The following is a 23,654-nucleotide window of genomic DNA, read 5'->3' as shown; positions in this document are numbered from 1 at the left end:
AGGCACTCAGCAGCAAATGCCCTCTCTGCCAGCACATCATTAACACCCTGATCCTCTGGGCCAGCTCTGCCAAGGAAGAGGGCTCTGAGAGAGCTGCTCTCTCACTGTGTGACTTTGGACCAACTGCTAAAAAGCCAGGGTTTTATAAAGCTGTCTTCTTACAGTGAAGATCAAATGGGGCTGAAGTTGTTCCCATCTCAGTAATGAAATGGTCTCTGTGGTCAGGTCAGGGCAAAACCACCCCTTAACACCAATGTTACGAAAGGAAAAGAGCTACAGCACTGGGAGAAATGGTTCACAGGAGCTGAAACACCCTGGCAGTGTGGAACAGAAGGTCATTTACAGGCACAGTTCCACAAGGATGGACTGTTTCAGCTCCATGCAGCAGCACTGCCTCGTCACCAGCACAGTGTGTGTATCCCCACCTGCCAGCCCTGCAAGGGGAGAGATCCTCGTGATGCCACAATGCATTTCAGGACTCTGGTCCTGAGAAGATGGATCTGCACATGGAATCACAACATCACTTCAGAATCTGCCACTTTCTGACAGTTGTGGGCGACAAAAACCTATTTAGTTCAAGGGGAGACTGGACAGGTTCTTAGGAGAACATAAATATACTGAGGGTTAGATTAAATCTGTGGAAGCCACAACTGATGGGGTTGAAACAGCTTGAGAGCACTAGGGAACCTGAGGGAAGTTCCCATGTGCTTCCCCAGACATTTTCTTTCAGCCAGTGCTGGGGAGGGACCAGGCTGGATGGATGGTGATCCAGCACAGCAGCTTCTGCATTCCCAGGACAAGGCTTTGCATCCTTTACCACAAAGTCCACCCCAGCTGCACACGAACAACCACCCTGCTGCAAACAACTCATCTATGGGCTGTTTCAGGCAAGAGGTTTCTCTGCACTGCAAATGGTTAAGGCTTTCAAGGCTGAAAGAATTTTTCTTTGGATCTCTGACAAAACAAGAATCTTATTGCAAGTGCCACCACAAATTCAGGGAAGTCCATTGTACTTGTCACAGCCTCAAATATCTATTGCCAGACAGAATAAAAGTGGATGTGAAATATTACTCACATTGACAATGTTAAAATTAAAATGTAGAGACTGCATTGCCTCCAGCTCTGGTGTTCCCAGCACAGGAAGGACACGGAGCTGTTGGAGTGAGTCCAGAGGAACACACGGAGATGCTCCAAGGGCTGGAGCCCCTCTGCTCTGGAGCCAGGCTGGGAGAGCTGGGGGTGCTCACCTGGAGAGGAGAAGGCTCCAGGGACACCTCAGAGCCCCTTGCAGGGCCTAAAGGGGCTCCAGGAGAGCTGGAGAGGGACTGGGGACAAAGGATGGAGGGACAGGACACAGGGAATGGCTTCCCAGTGCCAGAGGGCAGGGATGGATGGGATATTGGGAAGGAATTGTTCCCTGGGAGGGTGGGCAGGCCCTGGCACAGGGTGCCCAGAGCAGCTGGGGCTGTCCCTGGATCTCTGGCAGTGCCCAAGGCTAGGTTGGATGAGGCTTGGAGCAGCCTGGGACAGTGGAAGGTGTCCCTGCCCATGGATTGGGGTGGAATGAGATGAGCTTTAAGGTCCCTTCCAACCCAAAGCAGTCTGTGATTCTATGATAAATCAATGGATTCTCTGATTTACAAAAGCAAATGATCAGTGGCACAGGGGTTTATTACAATAAGCCCCCTCAAGGAAGGGACTTGCCTGGAACTGTGATATTGGGACAATAAAGCAGCTGTGGTTTCCCAGGCCCACAGGCAGCACCTGCAGCTTGGCCACTGCTCTTCCAGCCATGAGCTCTCACCTCCCTGCTCCCTCCTGGATCTGAGCCCTTCCTGCCTCCCTAATGCTGGTTTTGCCATGTTTGCTAACCCAGCAGCACTGAAGTCAAAGCTCCAGAGCTCATTCCAGCTTCCTTCTTCAGCTGCTCCTGCCTGTTCCTCTCTGCACATGGGGAAAGGGTCCATTTTCTCTCTGCACCACACAAGTCTCCCCCAGCTCCCTCTTTGCTGCTCCATGGGAAACGAAATCCTGTAACTTCAAGTCTTTTAATTGGCTGAAAGAATAAAACCAGGAGCAGTATTGTCAAACCTGCACTTAGTTTGAATTTTGCTGCATCTAGGCAGAGCTGATGAAAGGGCTCTTGAGGATGAGAGGGTGCTGATTTTTCTCAATTATACCAAGTGGCCTAAAAAGAGGGATTATCTCTCCCTGAGAATTTTGCCTCTATAATGGCAGAACACACTGGAATATCTGCCCACCACAGAGAGAGGGAGGAAGCCTTATCTCCCAGCACTGATAACCTGGGAATTAGAGATGTGAAAGTGCACCACAGCAGCCACAGGGACTGAGCACAGTGGCCCTTTCTCCTCAGTTTGAGAGCAAACGTGGCTGAGCAGCATGACCATGTAAGAAAGCACAAAGCTTCAAAGGAAAGTGATTGAAATATCTTAAATTGAATCAAGGGAAAAAGCAGCAATTAATAGAAATAATGTTCTTGCTGTGCTGCCTTGATCATTAAGTGTGTTTTAAATGCAAATTGCTGAAGAACACCAACAGATCTGTGGTGTGTTTAATAGCAAACAGGCAGACAATATTCAGCCCTGGTTTTCTAAAGAAGCTGCTGCTTCTGACATTAAACTCAGGTCTTAAAGTCTGATGAACTAACACTGAGTTTCCATTAAGGGTAATTAATGATAACAAAGCTCTTCCTAGAAAAAATTCTACTTGCAGCAAAATCTACGACTTTTAGAGTAAAACTAAAACTGCTATTAAGAGTAGCAGGCACTCAGGTCATGGTGTTCTCTGAGATGAAGCTACACTTTGGGTCACTTCCAAAGCTCTAAAACCTTTCCTTGAGAAATGCCAATGTAAAATATTCCTTAGGGAATATCAGTGTTTCTAGCACTTAATTTTGAGAATTTTCAATTTTCAAGAAAAACAGAGGAAGGGAGGATAAAAGTACTTGCATTACACAGATTTGAGAACACCAGCTTCTTTCCCTGGTCTCAGTCAGAGAGGGGAAAGCAGAATTCCACTCACAAACCCCCACATATCTGCAGTTTATCTAAGGAACAGGTACCAGCAGGAATGGTGGCACGTGAAATCCCTCACAGAGGCACTTGCTCCAGAACCCAGAGAGGTTTGTGCTGACAGTTCAGAATCCCTCACTGCTAACAAGAAGAACCACCCTGATTTCCTGGCTGTGCTTTGCTCGACTCCAGACTAAACAGAAGGTTTCTTTTCCCACCTGAGTGAAACACAGACCCTCACACAGCAATTCCTCCGAGCTCCTTGTGAGCAGTGGCATCAGCAGGCAGAGGCTGCAGTTCCACTCCCCATGAAGCAGGACAGAGGGCTCACATCCCTCCCTGGCAGCAGCAGCTCAGGTTGCTCCACCTGTGCCCAGTCAGTGCAGGTGGCTTTAGTGACTCACTGAAGGTTTCTGTGGGAGACTCAGCTGAAACAGGTGCCAACAGCTAAAGGGAAAGAAATGCTTTGCAATGAGAAGTGGTATTGCTTCCCTAAGGCTTTGCATAAAACTGCTTCAGGAATGTGTAAGGCAATACCAAGGCAGGATTTTCCCCACACAGTGATTTTTTTCCCCCCAGTAAATAATCCTTCATTTGTTCCCCTGGAAGCACTGTTTTCTCCACAGGGCTTTATCCTCCTACAGCTCCTGAGAGCTGAGAAGTGCCAATATCCTGAAGGGTGACAGGGGCTTCTTACATTTGCAGCTACTCAGGTAATTCCAGCATATCCCTGTGAATCAGGGCAGCTCAGGAAGGGGTAGGATACCTTGCAGGAGAGCGTCGGTGCTGATGCGGTGCCTCATGATCTGCAAATCCCCCTCACTGTCGGATCTTTCATCCTCCTGGATGTCTATGTCGGAATCATCATTACCTGGTTAAAAACAAACCCAGTTAATATCCCCCAAACCAACCCACAGCCCAGAACAGCAGCAGGACACAGGAGATACCAGCAGTTCTACCTTTGTTGGAGCCCAAGAGGAATTGAAAATGCAGCTGCAGAGAGCTTTGGATCTACACAAGAGTGCAGGAAAGTGGCCAATATCCACATCCCAAGGAGAAATCCTTCAGCATGTGAGTGCCAAAGCACCATTCACTGCAAACAAGAGTCTTGGGACAATCCCAGACTGTACCACAAAGGTGCTGTTTAAACCCCCCCTCTGGCTATGAAGAGAAGGTGCTACTTCAGCAAGTGATTTAAAGACAAAAACTCTTTGAAAAGCATTGGGAAGTGTGTGTGTTTATTAACGCATCTCCTGGTTTTACCCTGACACCAGCAATGTCAAAACCCATCCCCTTGGACTATTTGCCTTCCATTTAATCCTAGATAAGCACAGTTCCAGGTCCCCACATAAAAGGAATGCAGCTACAGCCAAACCCAAGATGCTGGAGGGACAGGAAAGCTTCCAAAGATGCAGGAACTTCTTCAGATATTTTCATCATCTGCCTTTGTTTCCTTCTCCCCATCCAAAGTAAAGCTCCCTGTCCAGTGCCAGGACAAGCCCAACAGGACCCCACGGGAGCACCCAGCACAGCAACATTTGCTGCTGATTATTTAGAGAAAATAGGCAATTCTTTCCCAGGTACATTTAATTACACACACATCTGAGCTGAAAATGGAAATAACTACTTTAATTAGGATTAGTAATGAGCTGACACAGCTTTGCAATATTTAATTATCGGACAATATACAAATATTAGACATTTTCCCATCCTCTTTTTCACTGCTATATTAAGTTAATGAGAAAATAATAACTGGCAAGGGAACTATTTGCTAGCCTGGTAAGATGACAAGGCTCCAGCAGAGTTAGCTGTAATTTCTATTTGCACTTTCCTGTTTGGCAAGTGAGGGAATCACTCCCTGCTCTGTGACCTGGATGCTGCTGCTGTTTGCCTGGCATTTAGGAAACTGAGGTTCTGCTCAGCCTTGCATGGGCAATCTCCATGTGGAGCTTACAGAAAGAATTCAAGTTTGTGCTCAGTATATTAAAGAATGAATTTATCACATCTGTGATGGCTCTTACTGCTACTAAAATGCCCTCATTCTTATTTTGTGGGGTTTTTTTCTTCCTTCTCGGTTATTTTATTTTTAGCAGCAATTTCTCCCTTTCAGGTTTTGTCACTTGTGCTCCTGTTAGGCAGCACCACTGCCAAGAGCTGAGGCTGCTGTAGGGAGCCCACTGATTACTTGGCCCAATCTTTCCAATTCCGTGCCCATCCGTGCATCCTGCTCCTCTCTGGGATCTCCTGAGCATGAGCTGCCAGCTGAGCAGGGACCAATGGCCTCCCACTGCCAGAGAGCAGGGCTGGATGGGATATGGGGAAGAAATTCTTCCCTGTGCCTTTAAAAACCCTGGATTGCCTTTCAACCCAAATGAAAATACCAATTCAATTGAACTCCCAGCATGTCATGGAATGGCCTGGCTTGGAAAGGACCTCAAAGCCCATCTGCCACCCCCTGCCATGGGCAGGGACACCTTCTACTGTCCCAGGCTGCTCCAAGCCCCAATGTCCAACCTGGCCTTGGACACTGCCAGGGATCCAGGGGCAGCCACAGCTGCTCTGGGCACCCTGTGCCAGGGCCTGCCCCCCATCACAGGGAGAAGTTTCTCCCCAATAACCACAGTACAACACTTTTCCTGCTGAGTTGTGACCTTGAAACAAATCCTGTTATGGATCTATGGCAAGTTTGGGTTCTCCTTGCATAGCCTGGCTGGAATCCTGGTGCACAGACCCCAGCTCGGAGCATCACTGCAGTGCACTCGTGCCAGAGGCTCTGGGAAGTGACAGCTGCAAATGCAGCAATATCAAAATCCCTGCCTCCAAGCCTCCTACTCCCTCTTGAAAAGACATCAAGCACCTTTTGCACTCCCCCAAAATAAATATACTGCTCCAATCCAGCCCAAGGGCTGCTATCACCAAGCCCAGCTCTGCCCATACACAATCTGTATTAACAGCTGAGCCAAAATCCCAAGGACACAGAAGCAGAGCACAGTACTAAAAAATTATTCAAATACACAAGGTACAGAGAAGCTGAGTACAGGCTTTTTATCAGGATTAAACATCAGACCAGCCCAGGGCTGTGTGTGACCTGTCCTAAGCAGTGTCCCCCCACCAAACCCCTCACTCTACACCCCTTGTGCCCAGTTCTCACCAAAATATTCTTGGTATTCATAAACAGTGACAATTCAGAAAGTTTCATTTAACAACACGTAGCAAGACTTGTTGCCCTAGAAGAAGCCACAATCTCATTTGTGTAACACTGCACAACCAACTACAATCAATTTTGGGGAGACAAGGAACATTCCTTATGAAAAAAGCTGGTTTTTCTTAGGATCAGCATAAAGCAATGAAGATAATCAACCACAGCACCACAAACTGCCATGTGCTTGTACATGGAGTACAGAACCACTAAATGGAGCTGGCTTATGAGATTTATATGGGTTTACATGAGGATTATTGGAATTCTCACAACAGACTTATTTATTATTATTCAGCAATCCATGTGCCCCAGTTGAGGCCAAGCTGGCAGCTTCCAGAAGCTTCAGACTGAGGTTTTAAGCAGCTCTTGTATTTTTATTGTGAAAAGGCAGTCAGCAGAACAAGTCTGTAAATTGTGCTGGGCCCATCTTCCCACTGCTGTGATTGACTCTACTGCACAGAAAACACTCCAAATATCAGCCTACCTGAGGGAGAATACACTGAGATTTTAAACCCCACTTGCCTTTCATTTCAACATTTCTATTTCATAAAGATGGGTTTCAGTCAACTAAATCAGTTTCCTTTAAAGCTGTCCAGCCACAAAAAATACATCCTGGTTCCACTGATCTCCAAAGGTGGAATTTTTGTTCCTGTTCCCACTGCTCCCAGAAAAAAGCCAGAGCTGATACCTGGACAGATAATACTATCCTGAAATGATTTAATTTCTGGTAATTTGCAATGCTTGAAGGAAAAGCAGCATGATTTAATAACTTAGCAGTGATTTCATTACAGATTTGGTAGTTTGCATCAATATTCAAGTAAAAGTATCCAGCTGTAAAATAAGAAGTTACTGTGGTGAGGATAATGAGCACAGAGGCCATTGTTTATTGATGTGCTCTGGAATTAGCTGTAAGTGCTGTGCAGAGTGTCCAATTTCATCAGAAATCCACTGCCTTGAAAACACAAGTATTGGTTCCACAGCAATTACTGCATTCAGCAGGATGCTGGTTTTGGTGAGAAAACATCATGAGAACAATCAAATGGGCAGCTGACAGCAACTTGATCCCAAATGAAATCCAGTTAATAAGTGGCATGAAATAAGGGAGCAGGAAAAACCAAAGGGGGTGGGATTGGGATTTTAAATGTGCTGAAGGAGAGTGAAGCTCAGTGCCTATTGGAAGCCTCAGCTCTGCCAAACCCATCCCACTGTCACACCAAATCCAGAACACCAGGCTCTGTATCAGCCTGGACACTCCTAAACCCACAGCTCTGCACTCTGAAGGGAATGAAAGGCTTGGATAGAAAAATTTCTGGAGGGAACGTCCTTTATCCTTAGCACAACACTGAGATCTGTCATCTCTTCTCGAAAAAAATTCAGCCTGGTACTGAAAGCTACTGAGCAAGCTCCAGATGTGTGGAGGTCCTACAAATTCCAGTGGAAAACTTGGATGTTTGGAGCTGTGTAGCCAAAAACTGGGCAGTAACAGCAACATACAGCAACGAGGAGGTTGCAGAGGTCGCTCTAAGTGCAATTATTTACCTTGCTTGGTCATTTTAGGATCACAGAATCATGGAATAATTTGGGTTGCAAGGGACTTTAAACTCATCCCATTCCAGCCTTGCCATGGGCAGGGACACCTGCCCCTATCCCAGGCTGCTCCAAGTCCCATCCAGCCTGGTGCATCCACAGAATCCAAATTCCCAATTTATCAACAAGGATGATTAACTACTGCTTGGGGAAGCAATAGGTCTCAGCCACTTGAAGTAATTAAAATTAAATCTGGATGACAAGCTCCATTTAAACTGGGATTTGGAGTCTCAGCAGGAGTGAGCAGTTAAGTTATTTTTGGGCCCATTTGATCAAGAGGTCGTATTTGGTGACCAGAACTATTTCTAACAGTCTTCCAAGCCAAGAACCCATCAAAGTACTATTAAATTAGACCATGAATTTGCAATTACCCAACAAGCACAACACAAAGCTCCTGTGGACCAGTTCCAAGTGTCTCTCACAAGACGGATGGCTTGAGCACCAACAATATCCTCCAGGAATCATCCAGGAGTTCCCCCTCAAATCCCACAACTGCTGCAATGGGGCTTTTTGTTTGCCTGCTGTCAGATTGTAAAGCAGCAGCTCTGGAGTAGAAAGGCTGCACCCAGGAGCATCAGTTAATCCTCTGGTTATTGCTGAACAAGATTCAAGCAGTGCAGATTTCCAGATGCTGGGGGAAATGAATGTTTACTCATTCTACAGACCAAGCCAGAGGATGCAGGGTGGACTGACTGGAGCAGCACAACAGAAAGTGGCAGAGTCAAGGACAAATTCAGTTTTACAGCAAATACTCCTGCATATTTAAATTAATCCTGGGCAAAGCACTGGCCAAAAGAAATACAGGAAATATTTTTGAAAATTCAAAGGGTTTACTCTTTATGTTTCCAAAACAAAATATTTTACTTTTTAAAAAAATATATAGTTCATATATATTCCTACAAGGAAGGTGGAGAGGGACTGGGGACAATGGCCTGGAGTGACAGGACAAGGGGGAATCGATTCCCAGTGCCAGAGGGCAGGGATGGATGGGATATTGGGAAGGAATTCCTCCCTGGGAGGGTGGGCAGGCCCTGGCACAGGGTGCCCAGAGAAGTTGGGGCTGCCCCTGGATCCCTGAAAGTGTCCAAGGCCAGGCTGGATGGATCCTGGAGCAATCAGGGATAGTGGAAGGTGTCCCTGCCCATGGCAGGGGGTGGCACTGGATGGGCTTTGGGGTCCCTTCTAATCCAAACCACTCTGGGATCCTGTGATTCTGCACTGTCTGTTTTTAAATTGATAAAAAGCTCCTGAAGAATGTGAGAAAATGCATTGGGAAAAGTGTATAAAAAAGTGAAAAAGAAACATCTGTTTCATCTGCAAAAAGCTGATGAGTCTGAAAAACTATTTCAGCCCAGAAACATTCCAAGTGCCTTTTTGCTCAACAAAGTTTTTACAATGTTGGATAAATTTGAGGAAATTAATTGAATTTCTGCTGTGGTCAGTGACCTTCCCTGGCCTCTCCTCTCACACAATCCAGTACCAGAGCATCCAGTACCCACACCTGACAGGAGTTCTATCTACAGCCTTCATCTGAGCAATGTTCAACACACCAAGAGTCACTTTGCCATTAACAAGGGAACCAAACCCTGAGCTTCAGCCAATTGGATTTGTTACTTGGCACCAGCCTTGGATGTGGCACAGGGGCAGCAGATGTGTGAGACACCACAGCCTGGATCAGCTTCTCTAAGAGCCTCTTCTGCAAAGCAAAGATTAGAAAAATAACAGCAATTTCCTCCCTGCTGAGCACAAAAAGACATTCTTATACTACTGCAAGTACTTAATTGTGTGTATTTTCATCAGGCAGATAATACTCAGAGCCTGATCTGTAGAGTTCAAAACCTTTATGTTGTTTAAGAACAGTTTTTCAGACAATTTAGTGTTGGCTTTTTTTTTTTTTTTGTGCAGTGGTTTTATGGAGTTGCTCTGTCAGAGAAAAAAAACTGATTTGCTATGTGTGGCAGCAAAAGAAAAAAGAACCAGACTGTTTATAAATACCACAAAACAATTTTGCCAGTTTTACATGAATACCACAACAAATCCATGGACTTTCTACATTCTCAGCACAGATCTGCACAACTCAACCTCCATCCCACAGCTCTCCTTTATTAGAAACAGGATTTAGGCTTCTCAGCCTGAAACTCAACTGAAAGCTGTCCAAAACTCCTGCAACTTTACTGCAGAGAGAAATGAAGTGTTAATTTGGAGCCCTTCTTACCAAATTAGCAGGAGATAAGGTCAGGGGATGCAGACAATGAGAGAGCTGATCAATTAAAAGGGTCCATGAAGGTAACTGCTCACAGGACAGAGAGGATGCTGACTTTTATCAGTTAATTGGAACAAATTCATCACCACCTGCTAGCCCGTGTTGTTAGAAAAGCCTCATTAAGTGTCGTGCAGCTTCCAGGGGCAACGTGCAAAGAGAGTGAGAACCTGCCCTGTTCCTGGCAGGGGCACTGCCCCTGTGACCCCTCTGAGGAGGGAAACGGTGAACCTGTTCCAAGAAAGCTCACTCCAGCCCCTCAACATTCCAGAGTCAGCCAGGGAGTCCTGGGATACTGGGAGACACCAGGCCAGCCTGCCCACCTTCCCCTGAGCTGAGAAGGAGCTCATCCCTTCATCTCCAGAACCCATTCCATGACCAAGACCAAGTCAGAGCAGGGTCCACTTCAACCATCCTGGTGTCTTGTTGGGTTGAAGGCCCAGACAACAAAATCCTAAGTTTCCAAACAAACTGAAGATGGAATAAAACTTCAGATTAAACCACCTTGCTTTGTGTGGGGGACATTACTCAAAAATCTAAGTGGAATAATGAAGTATTTAGCAAGGTCTGTGGTGACAGGACAAAGAGTGATGGTCAATTTAAACAAGAAATTGGGAAGGAATTGTTCCCTGGGAGGGGGGGAGGCCCTGGCACAGGGTGCCCAGAGCAGCTGTGGCTGTCCCTGGATCCCTGGCAGTGCCCAAGGCCAGGCTGGATGGGGCTTGGAGCAGCCTGGGACAGTGGAAGGTGTCCCTGCCCATGGCAGGGGGTTGGAACAGGATGAGCTTTAAGCTCCCTTCCACCCAAAGCAGTCTGGGATTCTAGGAAATATTTTTCCCTCCAAAAACCTACTTCAGAAAGATGTTTCTGATGGTGAAAGTCCTTCCTTACTCTTCCCTGTCACTGGCTCATTACAGAACACGTCCTCTCTCAGGAGCACGTAGCACCCAAAATGCAAACAGCTGAAAGGCTGAAGTGCTCCTGCCTGCAGCACCTCACACCATTTCCTCACCGTGCTCACAGCACTCTTGTTAAAATCACTGGCAGATCCACCTGCAGGTGCCTTGGGAATCCTCTCCAGCAGAAACTCCATCCCTCAGGTGATCCCTGCTTCTGGTGAGAATTGCACTGCTAACCCTGGGGGAGGGTGGGCACACAAAGCTGCTCAGCGATGCTGAGCCCGTTCTGCTGCTCGCTCTTTGTTCCCTCTTGTGCTAAACGTGCCTTTTTCCTGGGATGAGGATCCTGGGATTAACACAACTGCTCTGTGAACTGTGCCATGTAAGACACCAACTTCTGCATTCTCTCACCAATGCAAATCTCTTCGGTTTGAATTGTTTAAAGGGCAGTATTTAATTAAAAAGGAGAGGAGGACAGGGGGGTGTGGTCTAAGGGGAGAGCCCAGGTTGTTAAGTGTGAGCAGACTGTGTTAATTAAATTAACCTGTGCTCCTGGCTGGAACACAGTCTTGGAGAACCAAATTTCCTGTCTCGGTTCCACCCCTGCAGACTTTCACAGACAAAGGCAGGGTGGAGCTGAGAGAGATGGGACATGTCAGTAAATGAGCCAGCTCTGGCAAATGGATCCTGGTGCTCTTCTCACTAGAATAAATACTAATTATGACAATTAGGTACTTGAATTAAGATGTATTATGGTAATATTTGAGGTCATTAAAAGTAATAATCACATTCTTAGGTGGCAGTGAAATCAGTCACTGAAAGGCAAAGTTCCTTTTATTTCAGAGATGCAAAATGACAGAACAGTTTTCCAAGTGAAAATCCATAGACAAGGACAAAGCAGGGCAGCAAATTTTCCCATTATACCTCACACTGCCAATTACTGATGGCTGATGTCCACCTCCTCTTGAACCTTTTTACCCCTAAAACTGTCAGAGAGAAGGACTTGGACTTTTTCACTCAAATAAATCCTTGAAATAATTCCACATGCTTATAATTTATATTACAAATCCTGTATTTCATCTGAAACTTCTTCACTGTGTACCTCACTGATACAAGATCAAAGATGGGCAGAAATCAGTGAATTTCCTCCTTCATGAGTTTTCTCTGAAAATCTCGGACACCAAACAAACTGTGAACTGCAACTTTTATGTCTTTACTCAATTTCAGCTTCCATGAATTCTGCCTCTGATCTTAAGAGTTAATTTTCCTTCTAGTTTCTCCCAGTGTCAAATAAAAATGCACAGATTGCAATATTAAATTCACTGGGGTAGTTCATTATGAAGTTCTGGCTGCTGTTTGGCTCAAAAAGATCTGGTTTGTGAGCTTTCTGGTTTGTGAGCTTTCTACAGAGTCTCAAGAGGTCATTAATTCCCTTGTGAGCCTAATTAATTAAGAAGAAGGTTAGGAAAAAAAAAGAGAAAAAAAACCCCCAAATTTTAATTGCATTCCCATTTTGCAGGTACACTAAAATCAAACAAATGCAGGGAGGCAAATGTAGATTCTGTGGAGAAGATTGATGATCTTAGAGAAGATTTTAAGCTGTGAGTTTTCATCTGAGGAAGTTCTGATCTGTGTCATGGAGAATCATTCTGAACACAGAACCAAACTCTGTGCCATGCACTGTGGCAGGCAAGTGCTGAGGACAGAAACTGGGGACAGAAACTGGGGACAGAAAGGACACTCTGGTTGTGCAGGACACTCCAGCATGTGTGTGATGAGGCACAAACCAGCAGCACTACTCACCCCCACAAAGCTTTTGGCTGAGAGAATCCTCTGTCCAAGTCTGCTCCCAAACCAGCAATCCCACAGTGCTGGGACAAGTCTGTGTCCCCAGCCAGCCCAGGGAGGGGTGGGAACAGTAAAACGAAGCCTAAATCTGCTCCCTGGGATTGCCCAGTGCTCAGTGGCTGACTGTGGTCATTCCTCAGCTCTGCAGGTAAAACTGGCAAAGCAGAAGAACATTCCCAGAGGTTTTGTTCCCTAGGCTCACTGCTGTCCTTTCTAAAGTTGTCATGATTCCACTTTTTCTAACCCTGCCTACTGACTCTGTCATCACCCCACATCCCCTTGGAAGTGGACACTTACACATGGAGTAGCCAGTACTTAGCAACTCCTCTGTTACTACAAGAGCTGAAGGAATCCCACTTACTTCCACTCTTTAGCAGGTGCTGCTCCTCCTCCTTCAGCCTGTTCTGAATGAGACGTAACATGTTGGCTGTTTCCTGCAAGAGGAGAAAAGAATTGCCTTAGGAAAGCTGCCACAGGTAGAATGGGACTAGAAAATGTCAGCATTGGAAATATTTTATGGAAAAATAGGTCTGATTTGAAACATGAAGCTCCTGCTCACTTTGAGTGGGAGGGTTAGGATATAAAGGCCAGGTCAACCAGTGCACTGAGAATCAACCTTGCATCCCCACTGGGTGAAACATCACTTATCCCATGGAAAATGAGTTTATGTGTCTTCATCCCATAGAACATGACTGCTGGTGCTTTGAAAAGCAGGCTTTGGTAGTTGTTTTCAGCTAACAGTCCATTAAACACCAGAACTGGTTTGTGAAATGACTGCACTTCCAAACACACACCCAAACCAGAAAGAAACCACACCTTTCCAAGCATGCAAACAAATCTGGAGCAAACAACCCTATCAATAGGCTGGAAAAGTACAGCCATGTATTTATGACACCACACTGTAGTGCAGAGGAGAACCAACCAAATGAAGGTCAATGACACTAAAAAACCACAGAATGGGACCTTTCTAGTCCATTTTAAATGACATTTAGCTTTAATTTAGGTAATGCTAATGGTGAATAGCAAACTGAACCTGATGGAGTAGGTAAGATATGAATGCACAGAATCAGGCACAGACAGAACCCACAACAGGAACAGGTGGCAACAGCTGATAGAAGATTTAGCCACAAATTTTGCTAATTTTAGTCTCTTCCATTCCAGTCAGGTAGAGGAGAGTTAATTAATTGTGGATTGAAGTAAGATTTTTCTGAGCCTTTGATTTCTCTATGCAAAATATGATTATAATTAAAACCACCAGTTGCTCTGATGTGATCAGACCTCCATACTTACAGTGCACTTGTGGGAAGGAAACGTGGACTCAGCTGGAATATTCATGGGACAGAGGGAAGAAAGTAAAAAGAGCATCTGAAAGTGGTTGAATGGAGCCCAACCTTTTCACACTTCCATGTGAAAATGTGTTTCTGTAAGTATGGAAGCTGAGAAAGAAACCTCCAAGGACCACCCAGCACATGAGGAAGTTGCTGGAAACAGAGGCCTGGGGACAGACTGGAATGATCCAACACAACTCAGCATAAATACCTGTCCTGGGAATTGAAATTCATGCTGGAAAAGCTCGCAGGGAAGATGTTTCCAAGTGGAAGTGACGTGTCACCTGTACCTGGTGAGAAACCCAGCTCAGTGCCTCTCTCAAGGGGATAAACCCTGATCCAAAAATCTGCTTTGGACAACCACAAAAAACTGTCTGCTCTACAAACTCTCAGTGCTAACAGAGACAGGGGCTCCATGGATACCAGGAATATTGCTAATAGATCCTTGGGACCAAAGGAATAACCCTGCAAAACTGAAGCAGGTGTGACAGTGTCCAGGGGGATAAAGCAGAAAGGTCAGGATGCCAAATCCTATGGAATGAGACCCTCCAGCAGCAACTTGCATCACCAGAACTACTGAAATCTCCAAACTGATGGGTGTATTCTGCAGGGAGGAGCTGATTTCTGCAAAAACAAGGGAGGAATAGGCACAAGCATGGTTTTTAACTTGTTTCGTGTAGATTCAGAACATTTGAAATACTCTATGGAGGAAACTGCCCTTCCTTATGAATTCCTTCTTCACAAGTAACGTGCTCCACCCCCTCAGTGCCAGCAAAGCCTTTTCAAAGATGATGAAAATTGAAATATATGTGGACCTGAGGCAAAATTTTCAGAGGTCTCTAGCTAACAGTGTCTCCCTTTGGTCATTCCAAGGCCATCCAAGGCTTCCCTCTGTATCAGTGAGTCCCAATATTTCCTCACTGAGCCTCACAATTGCTATCATTTTTATCTTTTCCTCCCAGCCAGTCCTAAGGGTTAAATATGGTCAGTGATTTCAATAAGCCCCTGCACACCTTCCCAGTGCAGCCTCCCCACTGCTCTGTCCCTGGGACAAATGGATATGTGAGGGGTCAATCCCCCATGAATCCCAACCCCACTGGCTGGTGCAGCCCACACAGTGCCTATGGCAAAGAAAGGCCAAAACAGGATACAAGAAAAAGACATTTCCCAAATGTCACAAGGACAAATTCATAAGCCCAGGAAGCACATTTAGAATGTTCAAAGAGCAGTGAAATAATCAGCATAGACATAATCATTGCCTGGCACTGTAATTCCAGACACACACCATGACAGCTGAAGCTGGCAATTCCAATTTAGACAAATGAGCAGCTCCCTTACCCTGCTTCCCTGCTCCTTCCCTTCTCCCACTCTCCAGCACTGAGAAAAGCACTTGTGCAGCGACACAAAAGGAACCTGCTGCAAACGAATCCATCAAAACAAAATTAAGCCAGGCAAATTCTCCACTGCAGCTCAGCATGTGCCTACCCAAGGTCCTGACTGGAGGATGAGGTGCTGCATCTGTGGGGAAAACAGCAGGGCTAAGATGGGGTTCATGAACTTAAATGACAAGAGAAATGAAGGCTAAAAGAATGTTTACCCACACAGATGAACCACTTCTCCCCCTTTCCTCCAGCCTTTCACCTGTGCTGCTGCCAGCAGCTCAGCTGATGTCATTGCAAGCCAGCCAAGACACTTAACTGGCAGGAAAAATGTTGTTTTTCTGCTGGTTTAGGTGCCTGAATAACTTGATGCATGGCTAGTTGAATGCCACTGTCAGCCCAGGGGACCTGCTGAGCCTGTGCATCCTCCCTTCCAGCAGCAGCCTATGGCTCCATCACTGCCACATCCTGAAAAACTCATCAAAAACTGCAGCAACAGAAAATGTTTTCAAAGGGCAGCTCCAAACCAGTCAAATCAATGAACTGCTGGTTTCTGTCCTTAACAAGTGACATCTTCAAAGAGGGGGCAGAAGGTACGACAAATCACACATCTAGAAAGTAAACAGAATTTATCACTTAATTTTTTTAAGGTTTTGAATGACTGCAATCCTCAAAGCTGCATTTTTTTGGCCTGAGCAGCTTCCACCTTTCATGCTGACACCACTTCCCCCACATGGCAGCACCTTAGCAGATGTGGTTTGTGGCAGCTCAGCAAAGCCCAGCCTGTGCCCATCAGAGATGGTTTTCTGTTTGAGGCTGGGCACCTGAGTGTGATCTGTGACTCCTGAGCTGTGACAGGGCACAAGAGCTGGGGGTGATGGACTGGAATGCTGCAGGGGCTCCTTCAACACTCAGTGTTGTACCAGGGCCCAGGGGCTGCTCAAGTGTCACATTTCCCTTGCAGTGTGGCAGGGTGACAGCTCCATGAAAGCAGAGATGTGATGTGCCCTGTGCTCGTGCAGCTCCCTCAGGGAACAGCCTGACTGCCTTGGGATGCTGGATGGGTAGGAGCCACTATTTAATCCCCTGCTGAGTCTCTCCAGTAAAAACAGCAGCAGGCACTCTCTGGATCTTCCTCTACAAGTGAATTTTACTCACATAAAGTGGCAGCTCCCACTGAGGAATCATGGTGTCAAATCAACACAATTTAAATACCAATTAACACAAAATCCCAACCAACCTGCCCCTTCAGAGGGACTCCCAGGACTTTCAGGGTACCAGGGATTGCTGAGGCTCAAAATCCTGCCTTAGGGGCAGACAGATGGAAATTCTCCTCCTCTGCCTCATACATTATGCAGCCTCTCCTGGGTGTAAATCTGCCCAAAGGAGTAATTTTTGCAAACAGCTGAGGGAAATAGGCAGCAAGGCAGGGCTTTCCTGCTGATACTGAGATCCCCTGAATAACCCTGGCTCCAAGGGACCTTGCAAAGTCCCAGTCCAACCTCCTGCTCCAAGCAGGACCAGCAATGGGATCAGATCACAGTGCTCAGGGCTGGAGCTTGTTGGGTCCTAAAGATCTCCAAAAGAGGGACCTGCATGTCCAAAGGGTGCAAAAGTTTCCTGACAGCAGGTCAGGATGACTTCTCCTTGCTGGTGACCTGTCCTGGGCTCTCAGCACAAGTGCTCAGGTGTCCTTAGTCACCAGTGATGTCCCAGCTCTCCATGCAGGCCCTTGGCCAGTGACACACAAAGGCTTCTCATTCAAGTAACTTTCACCTGTGTTTACAATCAACTGGGCTTTTTTCATGCCCATTTGCTGTTGTTACAGAAATGTTACCTGTCCAGCACACTCCACTCAAGTAAAATGTCTGGATTTTGTAGATTGGAGTTTGAATGAGACAGTACAGATATTCTGCATCTCAGTCGTCTTTAACTGGCAAAGCAGATGATTTTCCATCTGATACCTCGGAAAGTCTTTGCAATCAAATGTGTCAGAATGTTTTAATATGCTCTCATGTCCTGCTCTCTGCACAAGTAAAACAGCAATGCTGAGTTCCAGTGTGCAGGCTCTGGGGTGGGAGGGGTGCTTGGGGCTGTTTTGTTTTTAAACAGAGGCAGTGGAGAACAACCCCCAGCACAGCCTGCCCTGCCACTGACTCAGTGTTTGCCTTAAGGCCAGTGATCCAGGATTTAGCTAAGCCACATGACTGACTGGACTGCCAGTCCTTCATCCCAGTCCTTTACGATGTACCTGATGTTCCCAAGTTTTGGTTTAAACCATAACATCAAGCTGGAATTCATGAGAAATCATGAGACTGAAAACAACTCTGCCCCTGCAGATTGCAAAGCAGCAAGTCTGACAGCTCAAAACCAGGAACAGTAAGAATGATGCAGTATTTGATCCTTTAAAACAGCTCAGCTTTTTGTTGGGTTTTGGAGGGTTTTTTTTTAGCTAACCTCTAAGTTTTTTTTAAAAACACCAGCAGGATCTTGAATACAAAGAATTTGTGCCCTGCAGCCAGCTGGCAGACACAATTACCACTAAGCAGAAAGGAAAGGGAAAGAAGTGGGTGAAATAGGAAGGGAATAAGTACAAAAGCACAGGACAACAACTGGAGCTCACTGACTTGCATTTGGATCGAGCATTTCAGTTTTTGCTTAAGCTATTCCTTTTGTTCTCAGACACACTCCCAACCCCAGAAATCTCTCTATGTCTAATGATTTCATTTTAGCAAGGGAAAACAATATTTCCTTCTGTTTTTCTCAGGAGTGATTTGCAGTGCTCCCACTGCTCTGGAGTACCCTTGGAGGAAACCAATTTGCTGCTGGAGTGAAGGGCTCAGCTCAGCTTGACTTCATCTGGGCAGCTGCTCCCTCCTTTGTCACAGAACAAAGCACCTGGGATCAGCTCCTGCTACACTGAGGCAGCTGGTTTTGGTGAGAGAGTGGCCACTCATTCAGCAGGAGGGAGATAAAGGATGAGGAGAAACCAGGAGGTGCCTGATGAGAATGTTACAACCCTCAATGACAGGAAATCTGCCAAGGACAACGGGAAAGGGACTAAAGTTCATGAGGTACCAACCCACCTGGAGCTGTTCTTTAAGAGCAGTGATGATGTTTCCTGGATGCTGAACTACTGTTAAATACCTCACCCAAAATCCATGTTCTGAATGGGAACATCTGTAGTTATGTCTGACTAGACCTGACTGTAATGCTACAGGGTTTGTTCCTTTTTATTCTGTTGAGGAATGGTGGGAGAGACACAAGATCCACCTGAAACAGTGGGGCTGAAGAACCTTTATCATCAGGCTGGCTCAGCTACGAGCAGGGCTTTGAACGAGGTCTGGCAGGGAATGATGATGATGATGATGATCCTGACAAGAAACAGGTCACTGTGAACAGGCTCTGGAATGTTCCTTGTGAAGGCAAAACAAGTGGGATCCCATCTCATGTGCCTGAACACAAGTACATCCATTGTAGGAAACAGAACAGGAGGAATCAGTGTGCATGGCTGTGATCCCACAGGGATTACAGAAATATGGTATCTCCTAATAAATTCTGGCACACCAGCTCCAGAGCTCACATTTATCAAAATAATCAATTAGACCTGTTAGATCACTACTGAAGGGCACTTTCATCAAGAGAAGCCACAAAAACACCCCAGAAGTTCCTTAAAAGGTTTCTTTTTTCAAGGACAAGCATGTTAATTAACAGAGTGTCTTTCATGCTATCAAGAAAATTAGGGGGAAAGCACAAATGCTTTCTAATGTGAGGGCAATGTTTCATCAAGGAAAGCAATCAGAGCAAAAAAACCTAGCATGGGTTTTCATAGAATCACAGAATCATCAATCAGAAAAGACTTCTGAGGTCAAGTCCAACCGTGTCAACTTAACCATGTCCCCAAGTGCCACATCCACTTGTTTTTTGAATGCTTCCAAGGATGGTGACCCCACCACTGCCTGTCCCAATGCCTTTCTGGGAAGAGATTTTCCCTGATATCCAACCTGAACCTCCCCTGGCACAACTTGAGGCCATTTCCCTTTGTCCTATTGCCAGCTATGATATCTTTGTTTTGGGGGAATGTCTTTAGGAAGGAAAACTTCCATCAGGGATATGTGGGAAAGGTGTCCAGCAGAGCTTTCACATGGGGTCACATGAGTAGCAGAGACAGAAAAAGATGGACTTTTTGGCTGGGGATACACCAATGCAGCTCTCAATGACACCAGCTCAGGCTACACAGAGCCAGACAGTGAAGTGCATTCAAAACCAACCCACAGTCCCTGTTTTAAAATCAGATTGGTTTAACACTTCTCACACACTTCTTCCTAAAGCTCCTGTCACTGCTTAGCAAGTCCTGACTTCATCCAGCCCCAGCACTGCAGCACCCACAGATGAACTGGAGCTGGAAGGGAACAGCACACTCTAGAACCTGAGAGGCAGATCCTGAGACCTGAGGCAGGGCAGCTCCTCTGGAATGAACAGGCTGAGCTGGAAGGTCTCACCCACACATCAACACCTTCCCTTGGGAACTCAACACAAGGAGCAGATTGTGCAGGGTGAGGAATGGCAGCCTGGTAATTGTTCCCACCCTGTGGAATGTGTTTCCTGACCTGGGTGCCCTGCTCATGCTCTGTGTGAACTCTCTTTGCCTCCCTCTAAGCTCTCCCCTTGTATCTTCACACAGTAAATGAGTAATCCTCCCCTTGGCACGATTCTGGAGTGACTTTTGATACAGTAGAAAACCTTTCTGCACAGGTTACTGCAGTTTTTACTGTGCACATTACATGTTTTCTACTGGAATGATCAAACAGTGCACAGCTGGCCCAAAGAGGCTGCACAGTGTCTGTCCTTGGAGGCTTTGAGGACTGCACTGGATAAAATCTGATGCCACATCTGACCTTGCTTGGAATTGAATGAATCTGTCAACCAGTGACCAAGAGAGCAGGTTTAAAAGTGATTTATTTAGTTGACTGGTTTTCTATTTAAAAAAACCCCAAAATACAACAAACAAAGCCCAACTCAAAACCTTCCACCTCGAATACTTCTCTGCACTGCTGTGCTGGTTTCAAGGCCAGATTGGAGGGGCTTGGAGCACCCTGGGCTGGTGGAAGGTGCCCTTGCCCATGGCCCTCTATGAGGTCCCTCCCAACCCAAACCATTCTGTGGTGTAGGAAATACTCCTGGACCCATCCAGGAACCACAGGTCAGAGCCAAGGGAGCAGAACATCCAAGGAAACAGCACTGAGCTCCTGCTGAGGAGTTGTGTGACTGTCCACGGCAGGGCACAGCTCAGGAGGACTGTGCAGATACAGAAGGATTGGGAAGGCACTGGCAGAGGCTGCACAAGAGCACTGCAGGACACAGGCCTTTAAATCATCTGCCAGCACTGAGAGAAATCTAAACAGAACTAAGGAAAGAAGTTTAAAAAGAAATCAAGATATTTTCTGCTCAGAATTTTCCAGTCAAAATGCTTTCATACAAGAAGCACCAGGTCAGCAATAACACAGACAAATTCAGGACTTTATCCTCTGGATCTGATGTGTTCTGTATTCAGCATTACATACAATCCAAATTTCCCATAATGACAACTCTCCATTTTTCCTATTTGCTTTTGTGGAAGGGATGAATTCTAATGACTCAATACCAGCTCATCAAACATTCCCTTCATGGATTACATTTTTATTGTAGCAAGCTTACAAGTGATCCTGTTTGGATGTGTAATTTGTTTGATTTAATGTACAATTCTGCAATGTAAACCTGGGGTCACTTTGCAGTGCCTGAAGAAATCATCATCCAAATTAACACTGATTGGAAGTTGGGAATCACAGCAGTGTCTTCTTCACCAGCACAGAGCAGCCACTGCCTCATCCCTGCCAAACTCCAAAACCTGAATTATCCTCTGCCTGTGTCACAAAGCTCAGGTGTTCCAAAGGGGTCGGGATTATTCACACTTTTCAAGGAGAGTGTTTACTGTATTAAAGGGCAGCTGTTCTTGGTGAACTTGAGGGTTCCAGGAACTGATAATGGATTCTGCTGCCTTCTATCATGAGATCAATTAGCTCAATACAGCCCCTATTTCTGCCAGCAAGAGCCTCTTCACCAGGGGGCTGACACACACTTCAGTTTATTCCTGATCTCCCACCCAAATTCAGTGGCAGCACCATCAAGCCTCTCTCTAACTCTTGTCAGAGCCCAAGCTCAGGAATCACAAAGCTGGTTTTTACCATTTCTCCAGCTTGAAAACATTTGCACTCCTACTTCCTGCTCCCCAGAACAATGCTCTACCTACTCCTTAGATGACTGGAATAAAATTATTTTCAAACATCTCCTTGTGGTGGGGTGGAGAAGAAGGAAGTGCAGATGAGTAATGATGCAGACAAACCTCTTTAGCAGGGCCATGACAAGCACTGCTTCTAGGATTGTTCATGCATCAGGCTCCGATTCTTTAACACAAAAGAGCAGCTAAATCATTTCTGGGCAACCAGCAATGGACAAGACCAGCAGGTTTCACCTTACATATCCTGCTTCTCTGGTTTCCATAGCTCTGTTCTTCTCCACAAAATGGCAGGGACACAGGATAGCTTCACTGCAGTTTACTCTATGGATTAAGAAAGTGGAGCTGTTGGTTTAAACACCCTTGTGGCTGAGCAGGAGCTGAGATGCAGGATGCACTCTCTGAAGTTTCCCAGTAGAAGGTGGCCACCAGCAGGTATTTCCAGGGAATGTGGCATTGCCAAGGGGAGTGCCTGCTTAACAGGCCAGGCTCTGAGCAGGGCAGGCTCCTCCTCAGTCCTCTCACAGATGGGACAAAGCCTGAGTAGGAGACTCAGAGTCACAGCTCTCCAGGTCAGCAAATTTAAAAACCAGGAGAGTCTCACCATGTAGTGGCCTACAATGGAGGTTTCCATTGATTCTGGAACTACATCACACTCAAGGTAAGTTCAAATGGGAATGGAACTGGATTTCCAGCAAAATAAATATGACCCCAGTCCCGAGGCAGAAAGGAGTGCAGTTTGTCCTGGGATTTCTTACCTTTCCTTGCTCCTGCTGTTTGACCCTGCTGCAAAGCTGCTGAAATGCAGAGTTGGGCCCTCGGGTTACCCAACATCAGAATCCTCTCCAAAGGATCCTGGAGCTCTAAAGAGTCCTGGAGCTCTGGGAGGAGAAGGCAGGGGCTGCACAGGGCAGTGACTCCCCCTGCCAGCCCATGCCAAGGCCTCTGCCAGGACATTCATCCCAGAGGGCCACGTGTGCACAGTGTCCCACTTTCACATCTCACAGAACTCAACTAGGAATTGCTTTCATGCAGCCAGAAAACTGAGAATTATTTTCCTGTTTAAAGACTCAGACCCTACTGTTTTGCACCTGATGAGATTATGCATGTTTATGCAAATCAAAATGCCACACTCACAGCTCCTTTTCTCCACTAAGTACCTGCAGCAGAGCATAAACCCCCTCAATTTCCTATACATCATTTTAACACTATCTACTTACATCATTTGCAAAGCACCAAACATCAGTCCCAAATTAAGTTGTTTTAGCTTTTTCTTTCAAACAATCACCTATTTAAATGTTTCTCAATGATTTAAATGTTGATCTCTGGGGAAAAAGAGAAATTGATCTTCTTGATCAGCTTTTGTTTCAAGTAATCTGTTTCCTATTCTGAGTGAATTTCAAGTGATTTTTGTTACATAATTCAGACATCTAAAGCTTTGTGAATATTCAAAAGGATAATGCAGGGAAGACAGGAAGACCATAATATGAACCTTCCATTTACTCATCTTCCTCCCAAATGAAGCTGGATAAAGAGAAGGTGTAAAACCTACAAGGCAGCACTTTGGAATGCACTAGGGACCGTTCTTGTGCAATGCTTCTTCTCCACTGGAGTCACTGCACAAGAAATTCAGTGAGACAAGTTAAGAACCAAATTTATTAGAGATCAGACAGTTCTGATTTCTCTTTCTGACAGTCAGCCATGGATTTCCAAGCCATGCTGTCAGTGAGAGTCACTACATCTCACACTTCACAGAAACAACTGCTGTCATGACAGAGAAACTCACCCTGGCTGCAAAACTCAGCAGATCCTCCCTGTGCTCCTTCCCCAAGTGCAGAGTATTTAATT

General features: G+C 45.9%; 1 protein-coding gene across 3 annotated transcripts in view; it reads right to left on the bottom strand.

Annotated features, from left to right (window-relative positions):
* CLUAP1 (clusterin associated protein 1) overlaps positions 1 to 23,654 on the bottom strand; it is a 58,334-nt gene that overhangs the window by 8,389 nt on the left and 26,291 nt on the right. For 2 of the 3 annotated variants that reach the window (XM_069029994.1, XM_069029995.1), the window contains exons 9-10: positions 13,187 to 13,259; positions 3,799 to 3,903 (exon numbers count right to left, since the gene is read on the bottom strand). In XM_069029994.1, the coding sequence (XP_068886095.1) occupies positions 3,799 to 3,903; positions 13,187 to 13,259 (178 nt within the window). Of the gene's footprint in view, positions 1 to 3,430; positions 3,480 to 3,798; positions 3,904 to 13,186; positions 13,260 to 23,654 lie in introns of those variants that run through there. The other variant, XM_069029996.1, reaches the window with a different exon arrangement.

The sequence above is a fragment of the Aphelocoma coerulescens genome, chromosome 14, assembly GCF_041296385.1.
Source record: "Aphelocoma coerulescens isolate FSJ_1873_10779 chromosome 14, UR_Acoe_1.0, whole genome shotgun sequence".
Classification (NCBI taxonomy): domain Eukaryota; kingdom Metazoa; phylum Chordata; class Aves; order Passeriformes; family Corvidae; genus Aphelocoma; species Aphelocoma coerulescens.
The sequence above is the reverse complement of the archived record's forward strand: the minus strand, read 5'-3'. Positions and strand labels throughout refer to the sequence as shown.